Here is a 12223-nt window from a genome sequence, read left to right as displayed (position 1 = left end):
AAATCTTCTCCCAGTTGTTCCAGTCTAGGGCCAGGGCGTCCGTGGCATAGGCCAGAGGGTCCAGGTTGGGGCCACATAACATGGGAGTTTGTGGTTCGCTTGAGATGCGAAGAGATCCACTTGTAGACCTGGAACTCTCTGAAGAATCCATTGGAACGAACTGTTGTCCAGTGACCATTCCGACTCCAGAGGAACTGAACGGGATAGGGCATCTGCTATGACGTTTCTCACTCCAGCTATATGGGTGGAGGAGAGGTGCCAACTGAACTTGTCCGCCAGGGAGAAGATGGCTACCATGACATGATTTAGATGACGTGATTTGGAGCCTCCCCTGTTTATACAATGGACTACCACTGCGCTGTCTAAGACTAGCTTTATGTGGGAGTTCTTTGGCGGACGTAACCTTTTTTTAGAGTCAAGAACACTGCCATGGCTTCCAGTACGTTTATATGAAGCTGACGGAACTGGGGTGACCAGGTCCCTTGAACCTTCTTGAACTGAGAATATCCTCCCCAACCGCTTAACGAAGCATCTGTGTGGATGGTAATCCCCGGAGGAGGAAACTGAAGGGGTACTGATATTGACAAGTTCTTGACTTTTGCCCAAGGGCGTAGACGATTCCGTAGAATCTGAGGGACTGAGGATAATTTGTCCCTGGACCTGACATTTGCTCGTGCGCGCCAGATTCTGGTTAAGTCTTTCAGTTTGGCTTTCATCAAGATGTTCGTCGACTTGATTGCAAACTGCGGAGAGAACCAGCAATCCTTTCCTGGGTTCTCCTTGATGCAAGTTTGTGTCCTAGAAATTGCTTTACTGACTTCGCTATTTCTTTCCTCTTGGCTGATGGAATCGACAGAGTATGGGAGGATAGATTCCACTGAATGCCCAGCCACTGGAAGTTTGACTCCGGAGTGAGTCTTGATTTGGTCCTGTTTATCTTGAAGCCTAGATATTCCAGGAACCGGATTACTTCCAGTGTTGCTTTGTGGCATTCCTCGACTGTTGGAGCCCAAATTAGCCAATCGTCGAGATACGCTACTACCATAATCCCTTGCGATCTTAGTTGTTGGACGACCACTTCCGCCAACTTCGTGAACACCCTGGGTGCTGCGTTGAGGCCGAAGGGAACTACCTTGAAGGAGAATGCCTGCTCTCCTATCTTGAAGCCCAGATACGGGCAAAAGTGTCTTGCAATAGGGATATGATAGTATGCGTCTGTAAGATCGATAGAGGTGGTGACGCCCCACGGCCCCACGGGGAAGTAAGGTCCGCACCTGCGAGATGGTGAGCATCTTGAACTTGTCGCAGCGAATGGCCAAGTTTAAGCGGGACAAGTCTAAGATTACCCTTCTTTTTTGTGAGCCTTTCTTTGGAACGCTGAATAAGCGCCCTTGAAACTTTAATCTGTTGACTCTCGCTATAGCTCCTTTCTGAAGGAGGTCCTCTGCATACTCCGTCAATTCTTTGGATGGAAGTTGGCGGAAAGGTCTGGGTGGGGGCGGATTCGCCACCCAAGTCCAACCCAGGCCTTTCGACACAATGCTTTGTGCCCATTTGCTGAATCCCCACCGGTGGCGGAAGAGAAACAGCCTCCCTCCTACCTGGAAGTCCTCATTGGTGTTGGTAGCCTCCGCGGCCTCCCCTGAAGTGTTTTCCTCTATTAAGGGACCCTCCCGATCCTCTCTGACGAAAGGATCGCTTACCTCTGCCTCCCTTACCAGAGCGGTCATACTTCTGAAAGGCCTGGCCTTCGAACACTTGGTTGAAGGCTGGGGAGACAGCGTAAGAGGTGGAGGGTTGAGGAGCCCCCTGGGGAGAAAATCACATAAATAGGCTGTGATTGAGCCTTGGAGGTAGAGGGTTGGGCTGCCTGCACCAACGGAACGGCCGAAACAGGCTGGGCAAACCGTTGCTGTTTCTTTTGGTAAGGCTGGAAACGTCTGGGTTTCTTCTGAGCCTTACCCCTGACAGCTTGATCTTGGCGTCTCTTTGCCGTGAGACCCCAACGATCCTTAAGGCTTTGGTTAAGCCTCGTAGCCTCTGCCTGGACCTCCTTTACCATTGCATCTGGGAAGAGGTCTGCTCCCCAGATGTTTGATGAAAGCAACTTATTCGGTTCATGCCGAATAGTTGCTTCTTGGAGGACATGTTTCCGACAGTTTGTTCTGGCTGTGGCAAACTCGAACAAGTCAGACTGCACCGTTTGAGTCAGTGACTTGGTGATTAGCTTGAACAGTGGCTCGGAACCATAAGAAATGGTAGCCACCTCCGTCATGGCCATGGTATTGAGAGACCTGGCCAGCCTAGACTTGGCATCAAACTCCGCCTGAATGAGGCTATCTGGGAGTCTAGGCAGCTTCTCACCAAACTGCTCCATAGCACAGTCCGGTTTTGAGTTTGCCCACGCAGAAAAAGTGTTGGGCAGGTCTTCCCACAAATCTCCGTTGAAGGGAAGTAAAGGAGATGTAGGGTCCACTTCCTTTAGCTGCGGTAACGAGTCCCCCTTCTGGGCCGCTGGGATAGTGACCGTAGCAATCTTCGTCAGGAAAGGAAGCGGAGTACCCTCTTCCATTGTGAAGATTGTAAATGGACTCTTAAACGGCTGTATCTTCGTGTTTGAACAGTCCATGTCCTCTAAGCACCTGAGCCATTCTCTTTGAGCCTGGTCTCGTGAATAGAGGACTGTCTCTTTAGGGACCTTATCATCTCGCGTCATGGCAGCGGCGGTGAGCCTGGCGTAGCCGATGAACGGAGGCTGGAGATCTTCCGGGTAGAACTCGAAGTCCTCAATCCTTCGAGTTCCACATTCCGGGATAGAGATAAGCCCGTCTTGGAAGGGGGCGTATGACGCCACTCTCCAGGGATTGTTCATGCTGAACGGAGGCAGAGAGTCATATGGAGGCAACTGAGGTATCCCTGTGCCGAGAGGTGGGGGAGAAGCTAGCGGAGCTTGGCTCAGTCCGGCGATAATGTTGTCCTGGGAGTTGATCCTATCAGACAACCGGGAGAACATCTGTTCCATACTGTTCTTGAGAGACCCAACCAGATCCCCCATGTGTTGCAACAGGCCAGCATTGGGATCCAAAGCCGGAGCTGTTGCGGAGGTGGATGGGTAGCTCTGAACAGGAACCAAAGGAAGTGACGGAACGGTTGACTCCGCTGGAGTGTGTGATCTCTCCTTGGAGGATCTACTCCTTGATGATTTGGAGCCGGACCCAGAAGCTCTAGACCTCTCTGCTCCGGGGTTTGTAGCCGGAGACTTGCGAGATGTTGACGCCGACGACGTCTTTTTAGACGACGACGACGTCTTACTCAAGGTTTTAACCGCTTGTCCTTTAACCTTAGGTTTAACCGAAGCATCAGGAGAAGTATAAAGCTCGGCTCCTGTAAAGCCTTGGAAGGAAGCTGGAGATTGTGCAGGAGTAGAAGATCCAGTGGCGCCCAAGGGAAGCCCTTGGGCGTCCAACGTACTCACCTCGACCAACAGGTCGTCAACACCTACCATGGGCTCAATGTTTAAATCCAGCGTCGCGACTTCCGACGAGATGTCCTGGCCTGGATCAGTCAACGAAGCGGCGAGCTGCTGTTGAATCAGCACAATAGTCGGGCCTGCCTCTGCTGGGTCGACGTAGCCCGTTGACTTGCCGCCGGGGAAGATCAGGACCGCCAACTTCTTTTCAAGTATGTAGGGCTGACCCTTGGCGGCGTTCTTCCCAAAACCTCCGACCCAGGCCCGCAGGGTAGCCAGTGCGGTGTCTCTAACAGCCGGAGCCTGGAAGAGAGGGTACTTGTTAGTTTTTTAAGATTAAACTTAAAATTAAAACCTAAGTACAAGGTTAGTTTTAAAATTATAGAGGATGCGAGATCCTATATAAAACCAGTTTAAGTTTAAGATAAAATAACATTAAACTTAAAAACTATACAAATGAAGGGATTGGCTAACGGAGTTGGAAATACTTACCCCGTCTAAGAGCTGGCTCACCAGATCATAGCAAATCGTGCAGGTCTCGTGATACCAGACTTGGAGGTTCCCGTGCGGAGTCGCGCATGGAGCATGGGACCGGCAGACTTCATGCCCACAGGGGTCCTGGAGCATGGCATTGCATCCCGGATGCTCACAGTTGGTGGTCTGTAAGTGAAAAGACACATGAGCATCCTAAAAGATATCACTTACAGGCTAAAGGTTAAAAGAACTCCGTTGCATGCCGGAGCGCGAAAAAATTTTTGGGCATAACCCCTCCCTTATCGCCTGAATAGGCTATAACAACGGAGAGATCCGGTGTGAGCATGCAATGGAGGGGAGGTTTAATATAGCTTAAATTAAACTTAATATAGTTTAAATTAAAACTAAACTTAAACCTAAAAACATGGGACGTACCGGACTAAGTCCGGTGCGTGGCGGAGCGTGACGCGATATCAGCGCGACGGAGTGGTTAGTGGAGACCAACTGTATGCCGCAGTCCGCCCGTCAGGGTGAACTAGCACCTTTCCACGTGGATGCCGGAGCTCCGGTAGATAAAGAGCCCCAGTAAGGTGGGAAAGGGCGAGAGGGCAAACAGACTCGAGCTAGCAACGGAGCGACGGAGTAACGACGGAGGGGGGGGGAAAGGCCAGTCCCCCCACCCCCCTTGCCATCCGAGCGTACCGAGAGGCTGGAGAGGTCGAGTCCAGTCTGGGTCTGTACCGTCCCCCTACTCCCTCCGCCTAGGGGGAGAGGGAGGCAGGCTCGGGTATGTAGAGCGAGCGTGGGCAGACCAACCCTCCCCCCGGCCCTATGGAAGAGCGGGAGGAGGGAAAGATGACTGGACAGGCGTCTGGCTGCTCCGTGATTACGTAGTGACCACGGAGCGGTAACAAGAGATACAATGAAACAATAAAGCCTAGGATACACAACCGACTGATCAGAGAGATGCTATAGAGAAGCAACCGAACTGAAGAGCGGAAGCACATGAATCAATGGGACAAAACCTAGGCTAGGTGAAGCCAGACGCCGTACACTAACGAAAACATAATACATGATAAACAAAATCACTAAATAAAGAAAGAAAATAAAACAGTAGGAGAAAAAATCCAGGAGTGTACGACTAACCCGAAAGAAAGTCTACCACTCAAAGCTAGCCGGGGCCGATACTAAGAGCTGTGGCTAGGGTCTGGATGGAAGATGCCTACGCAAGGTGAAAAGACATGCATGCATGACATAAACCCCGTAGGCTGTACCCTTAAAATAAATAGGATAACAAATAACAGAGCGTAATAAGTAAGGGAAGGTTCTGGGTATGGAAGACCAAGAACGAACCCGCCACGAGGCAGAACCATGCTGCCATGCTTCCGACCTAGAGCTCGTATTTATACCTAAAAAACGGCAAATACTGACTCAAGGCCGGAAAAAACCAAATAGCAATAAATATTGATTACTTAACTTAGCTGCTGCAATGGCTGTACGCTCCATGATGAATAAATCCAGTAAAAAAGGGCACAAAAGCACAGAGCAAAAAAGGGCACGTGTATACGCTGTGCGCTAACTGAAAGGATGGCCACCAGAGGCGCAACAGTCGGCAGCATGGGATGGAGTAGTAGTAGTTGCTGCCCACTCTGTGGGTCGGCTCCCCTCTTGTGGGGATTTTGTAGTGGGAGATTTCTATTGGCAAGCGGTTCGTGGTAGTGGTCTCACTCGCCATAGTGTTCATACCGACACCCTCTTGGAGGGTGAGCGAGTCAGTTGTACTGACCTTTTCTTTATTTTATTTATTCTCTGGTATGTGTTAGTACATTTACCTTAGAAATAATGGATTAAAGGATATTTTGCGCAGCGACACGAACTGAGCCCAGAAAAAAGGTTTTTCAGAGGTGCCTTTGAAACTCACATAATTCCTTGTATTTTTCACACCAAAAGAAACTATGTAAATGCACTTATGTACACTCTGTGTTTTATACTAATACATACAGTAATTTTGTAACTGGTGCTCTAGAACATCTCTCCATGCATAATGATGGGGAAGTTTGTTTTTCTAGAACAGAAGTGCATTTCATTGTGATTATATGCTTAGAAATCACAGTTTTATGTGATTGGTGAGTTTTGAACAAAATTAAAAATTCCTTATTTTAATAATCTTCCTTAACTCATGTCCCCATTTGTGTGTAAGATATTTAAATAACTTTTTTTTTTAGAATTGTTATGTGTTTATACTTCCTTACTTGAGGTTTTGATAGTATGTAAGGGAAAGTATGGTGAAAAGTTTAATTGACAGCCTGAATGGAATATATTTTGATTTTGTATGACATGTTCGTACTACCAACACCTGCTGCTCTTACAGTCATCCACATCTGGTTAGGAATTGATAGTTGTTCATATGCAGAACAAACCTTTGGTCTTAACCATAGGATATTTCCAAGCACAGCTGGTAAACCAGTTAATACAATCAGAGATTGTAAGCAAGGAATCTGTGAGATCTGGCAACGTCTGCGCATACGAGGTGAGATCTGGTCGAAGACCACGTCTAACCCCATGATACCCAGTCTTTTCCTAACAGCCTTGGAGAGCAGATGCTTACACGCTTTGCTCTCCTCCCAAGCCATTTGTGTTTTGCCCATGTTCTTTCTTTCCTGTGTGATTGAGTGTTTGCATTTTGGATTATGGCTTCCTCTGAAACTACTCATCCTCGCCAGCGTAGATGTCCAGGCGTCGGAGGATTTCCTTGCTCGAGGTTTTTAGCAAGTGTGATAACGGACCCACACACCACTTGCAGTAGGTGCAGAGCTAACTTTTGTACTATAATGAATCCTTGTCTGGAGTGTTTTGCCTGGCCTAAGGTTCAGTGGAAGCTGTTTTACAGGAAGAAGGAGCATCAAAGAGTTTCTACTCTTCCTACTTGGAAAGGCTTTGCTTCTCCTACGGGTAACGAGTCATCGGGTCCTTCTCCTGTGTTTGTAGATAATTCTGTTGTTCCTGTGTCTTCTTTCTTTTCTTCCATTGATTCGTCGATGGAAATATCGGGAATGCCACAGGCTGATGTTTTGTGTATTGTTACCTTTTCTCCTTCAGGCTCCAATGCTCGTCCTGAAGGTGGGGAGGCTTCCTTATCACGATCTTGCCTTTCAGATTCGGAGTCTTCCCAAATGGCGGTGGTTTGGCCATCGCTTGGGCTATGGTGCGCTCCCTCCTTGGAAGGCTTGCTGATGCATTTCATGGAGTCCCGCTCCCCCCCCTCCCCAAGTTCCAGCTGTCCTCCCACCTCCCCCTGGCCTCTTCTATGCTGAGTCGCGTGGGCAGCCATCTTGTGAGTCAACTCCGCTAGAGTGGTCATCAACTAACTATGGTCTTATGGAGAGCGTGACGTCACTCCTAGCATCTTCTCGGTCCATAACATCAGTAGTAGTAGCAGCCGCTCACCCTCCCATTGCTGTGACGTCATCGTTGCCTATTATGACGCCATCTTCCGCGCTCGCTGAATCATCAGAGGCCTTGTTTCAGGTGGTCTTGAAGTGGCTGGACTCTGTTTTGAATGAGAAGTTATCAGTGTTTGCTGTGAAGGAGACTGTGCAGAGGCGGAAGGCCTCACCTCCTCCCCCTGCAGCAAAGAGATCTTGTGGAGAAGTCTCTTCTTCTTCTTCTTTGTCTTCATCTTCTTCTCAGACTTCATCAATTCGTTGTCATCGCATCAGACGTTGGAGAGTTAAGGACTTTGCGATTTCTCCTTCTCCGAGCAGAGGGAGTGGTTCACCTTCTCCTCCTCTTGTCTATGTTTCTCCTCTCTTCCATGATCGTCCTGCCAAGGGAAGCTCTTCTCATGTCCCTACATCTTGGATTAACATTCGAGATTCTGGCACGAGTTCCTGAAGGAAGGGATCTTCTTCATCGTCTCTGCTTGACAAAGTCGCCTCTGTTCAGGCTAGTATCCCGACACCGTCATCTATTTATGCTTGCATACCTACACTTGGACATGTTTGCGACTGTAGGAGTGTTGAGCCTTCATTGTCTGTACACAATCGAAGCTCTGACCTACATGTACATGCGGATGTGGTTGAAATTACTCCCACATCCTCTTCCTTGGCTCCTGTGCGTCGTCGTAAGGATGATAAGGCTCCAATCAGGAAGTCTAAGGTTGCAGAAGTGGAGGTGCTACAGGACAAAGAAGTAATCCAAGGACAGGTTACTCGTTCTCCTGGGAGGATGCGTGTCCCTGAGACTCATTCGTCTCCGAAGAACTCGCTTTGTTCTCGTTTGGTATCTTGTGACAGGGCACAATCGATGTCTCGCGGATGCACCCATGTACTGTCACAAGATTGTGTACGCTGTCCCTCATGCGAACACGTACATGTTTCGCCGGACGTATATGTACGTGATCACTTCGCCGATGGTGTTCATGGTTCATTACACGAATCTGGAAGGAGTTTGAGTAGGGATCGGTCCTTGGTGTCTCTGTTGGTGGACAACTAACAACCTTCGAGTGTAAGGGATGTCTCTCCAGCCCTGGAAGTTAGACCCTCTAGAGAATCGTCGATCAAACCAACTTTCTCGTTGTCAGTCTCCTATACTGGAGCAGGAGGAGGGAGAAAGTCAGGAGTTTGTCTTCCTTTTTGGAAGTTGTTGAATTCATTCGTGGGTTCAACAACCTGGAATGTAGGACTCTGACTCGGTTGTCTATTACACCTACAAGTTTGGAGGCCTTACTAGGATCCAGCCATGACCCAAGATCTTCTTTTGAACTTCCTCTGTCAGGCCATGCTCAGTCCGTCTTACAGCATATGAATGCGTTGGTGTTGGATCGGGATGGCTCTCTTCATTCGAGGGGGTCATCTAAGTTTCTTCCTCCTCCTCTCACATGGCATAGGAAATATTATTCAATGAATTCAATCCATCTGATGCCTTGTCACCTTAACCCAGATGTTATTTGTCTCAGACTTGGTTTAACCTTGGAGCAGGTTAGATCTGAAAGCCCTTCTCTGTCGTCTCAGGAAACTCTAGCCATGGAATCTACAGCGGCCTCCAATTTTCAGGCAGTCTCCTGGTTAGACTTGTGGTTAGCAGCGATGGCCAGGATTGCATCTGATAGGTCAGTGGGGGGTTAGTGAATGCATCTTCCCTTGCTAGGCTATTGCAGTTTGGAGGTAAGGCGTTCTCCTATTTTTCCCACCCTTTGGACTAATCTTCTAGCTAGGATAGATGCAGTATTGTTCAAGGTGACTACCTCAGTAGACTCTGAGTCCTTGTTGGCACTCCGAAATGTGGATCTCTTGGAGTCTCAATTCCCCTTCCTTAGGACGGAGTTGGAGAATGCAATCTATTGACGAAAAGCCGATACCAAGGACAGATTGGTTCACCAAGCTGTGTTGAAGTCAGAGACACGTTTACGTCATCCCCCTCTTCCTCCTCCTCAGAGACAGGTAAGGAGATCCCCTCCAGTCAAAACCCCTAAGGGCTCTGCTTTGGCTAGGATCCTTGGGCCTCATCTCAGGCTAAGGCTGGTAAACAGCATCCCTTTCAGTCCCGTTCCTTCAAGTCAGGGAGGGGAGCTAGAGGAAGAGGCAGAGGTGGCCGTCAATAGTACGGGGGGCCTCTCCCTCTCTGTTGCCACAGGTAGGGGATGCCTGGCGGGCCAGCGGGCCAAGTGGTGAGACTATTGGGCGGAGAAGTGAGTAGTAGATGTTCTACGGGTGGGATATCTGCTACCATTCGACTTCTCTCCCCCTCTCTTGGACAGTCCATTGCTCGGTCAGATGTACCCTTACAATTCAGCAAGGTTCTTAGCTCTTCGGAAGGAAGTGATGAAGGTGCTGGACAAAGGAGTGATAGAGGAAGTAATTCGTCCTTCCCCAGGTTTTTACAGTTCCTTTTGCTTCGTATTAAAGGTGACAGGTGACTGGAGGCTGGTCATCGACCTTTCCACCTTGAATCATTTTGTCAGGAAGACAAGGCTCAAGATGGAGACGCCACGGACGGTGTTGGCAGCAGTAAGGGACAACAACTTCATGGTGTCAATATACCTGAAGGATCCTTACTTCCAGATTCCTATTCATCCTTCTCCCAGGAAGTTTCTTTGCTTCCCTCATAGAGGGAAAGTGTTTCAATTCAAGGTCCTTTGCTTTGGGTTAACCACTTCCCCTCAGGTGTTCACCAGGGTCGTCTCACTAGTCTCAACAAGGGCTTATGCTCAAGGGATTTGCTCCAAGAAGAAACTATTGCAAGACAAGGATCGTTTTCTTCGTTTTTTTTTCAGAACTGGGTATTGTGGTGAACCCAGAGAAGTCGAATCTGGAGCCCAGCCAGAGGGTGCTTTACCTAGGTATGATAACAGATACAACAGCGTCGAGAATGTTTCCTTCGGACCAGAGGTTAGAGAAGTTGCGAGTAATAGCACGCCGTTTCCTCTCTTAACCAGAACAGTCAACTCACCTATGGCAGGTTCTTCTAGGGATTTTGTCTTCTCTCAAGAAGCTGGTCCCTCACGGTCATCTACATCTTCGTTACAGACTGGAGACTAAAATACTTCTGGTTCCCTGCAGAAGACTCCCTTCTTCAGAAGGTGCCTCTGTGCGAAGAGGTGAGAAAGGACCCTTGTCGGTGGTTGGACAATCAGAATCTCTTAATAGGTGTTGCTCTGAACTCTCTCCCTCCAGACTTCCTTCTGTTCTCAAGTGCCTTTCTCATGGGTTGGGGTGGTCATCTGGGGGACCTCATCACATCAAGCATTTGGAGTTCGGAAGAGAAGCTTCTGCACATCGTCTTGGAGTTGAAGGCAGCTTTTCTCGGTTTGAAGGAGTTTCGGGAGAAGGTAGAGGGTCATTCTGTGGTTCTGAAGTTGGACAACATCACAATGGTGGCCTATGTGAACAAACAAGGGGGCCTGGTATCTCTCCAGCTCCACTCTCTGACAGTCGAATTACATCATTGGGCAATCGACAACTCAGTGGAACTCTCAGCAGAATATATTCCAGGCAAAAAGAATTTGGTCTCAGACACGTTGAGCCATCAAAACCAAATTGTAGGCATGAAGTGGTCTTTACATCAGGCTGTGGCAGACAGGCTTTTTCAGGTGTGGGGGAGGCCTACGTTAGACCTCTTTGCAACCTACTACAACAAGAAGCTAGAGGTCTATTGCTCGGTGATTCTGGATCCCTTAGCACTAGCAGAGGATGCCTTTCAACATCCTTGGGACAACTTAGAGGTGTATGCATTTCCTCCATTTTGCCTGCTCCGTCAAGTGTTGAACAGGGTGGTGAGATCTCGAAACTTAAAGATGACATTAGTGGCTTCTCTGTGGCTGCAGGCAGAATGGTTTGCGGCCCTTCTGTTTCTGCTGTCAGAGGTTCCAAGAGAAATTCCCCCATGGAGACAATTACTTGGCCAACTTCACGTTAAAAGATTCCACCACTCAGTAGAATCCCTGTCTCTTCACAGATGGAGGCTATCAAGTATCTCCTCCGAGCAAGAGGATTTTCTCAGGAGACAGCAAGGCATATGTCCAGCCATCTCAGGAAGTCCTCGGCTGCAGTCTACCAAGGGAAATGGGCAATATACTGTGATTGGTGTCGTCGATGGGGTTTGTCTCCGCTCAAAACCTCTATTCACCGCAGAGCAGATTTTTTGGTCTTTCTCAGAGATGAGAAAGGTCTTTCTATTTCTGCTATCAGAAGCTACAGCTTTAGCCTTTGTGTTATGCCTGAGAGGTGTAAATATCTCCTCATCCTGGGAGATCTCTTTATTGTTCAAAGGTTTCGAGCAGACCTGTTCTCCAAGGGAACTTAAGCCTCTTGTGGGATGTTTCACTTGTCATTAAGATTTTCACTAGAGCTCCTTACAAACCCTTACGGCGTTCCTCGGACAGAAACTTATCGCTGAAGACAGTTTTCCTTTTAGTTTTTTCTTCCTCGAAGAGGGTAGGAGAGCTTCATGGCCTTAGTTATGATGTGAAACATACCAGGGGTTGGGGATCGGTGGCCTTCGAATTTGTCCCGGAATTTATGGCCAAGACCCAGAATCCCTCAGTACATGACGACAGATTTGCCTCCTTTTCCATACCATCTTTGAATGACTTTGTGGATAATGACCCACAAGATCTCTTATGTCCTGTGAGAACCTTACATTGCTATGTCAAAAGGACTCGACACCTCAGGCCGGGGTGTCGTAGGCTTTTTGTTAGTATGGGACGAGTAAAGAAAGAGGTTAAAGGATTCCATTTCTTACTGGATTCGTGAGGCAATCAAGCAGGCTTATTCATCTCTT

General features: G+C 48.4%; 1 protein-coding gene across 1 annotated transcript; it reads left to right on the top strand.

The window, feature by feature from the left end:
* Nucleotides 1-10646: 10646 nt before the first annotated feature.
* LOC135201227 (uncharacterized) lies at nucleotides 10647-11777 on the top strand. Its single transcript, XM_064230104.1, has one exon. It carries the CDS (start codon nucleotides 10647-10649, stop codon nucleotides 11775-11777), a length of 1131 nt encoding a protein of 376 aa, XP_064086174.1.
* Nucleotides 11778-12223: the final 446 nt, after the last annotated feature.

Source organism: Macrobrachium nipponense, chromosome 28, assembly GCF_015104395.2.
Source record: "Macrobrachium nipponense isolate FS-2020 chromosome 28, ASM1510439v2, whole genome shotgun sequence".
Classification (NCBI taxonomy): domain Eukaryota; kingdom Metazoa; phylum Arthropoda; class Malacostraca; order Decapoda; family Palaemonidae; genus Macrobrachium; species Macrobrachium nipponense.
This window is presented reverse-complemented; position numbering and strand designations above follow the sequence as displayed.

What these genes read in the sequence shown, in the direction of transcription:
- LOC135201227 (XM_064230104.1), top strand. Translation starts at nt 10,647, where the DNA reads ATGGGTTGGGGTGGTCATCTGGGGGACCTCATCACATCAAGCATTTGG.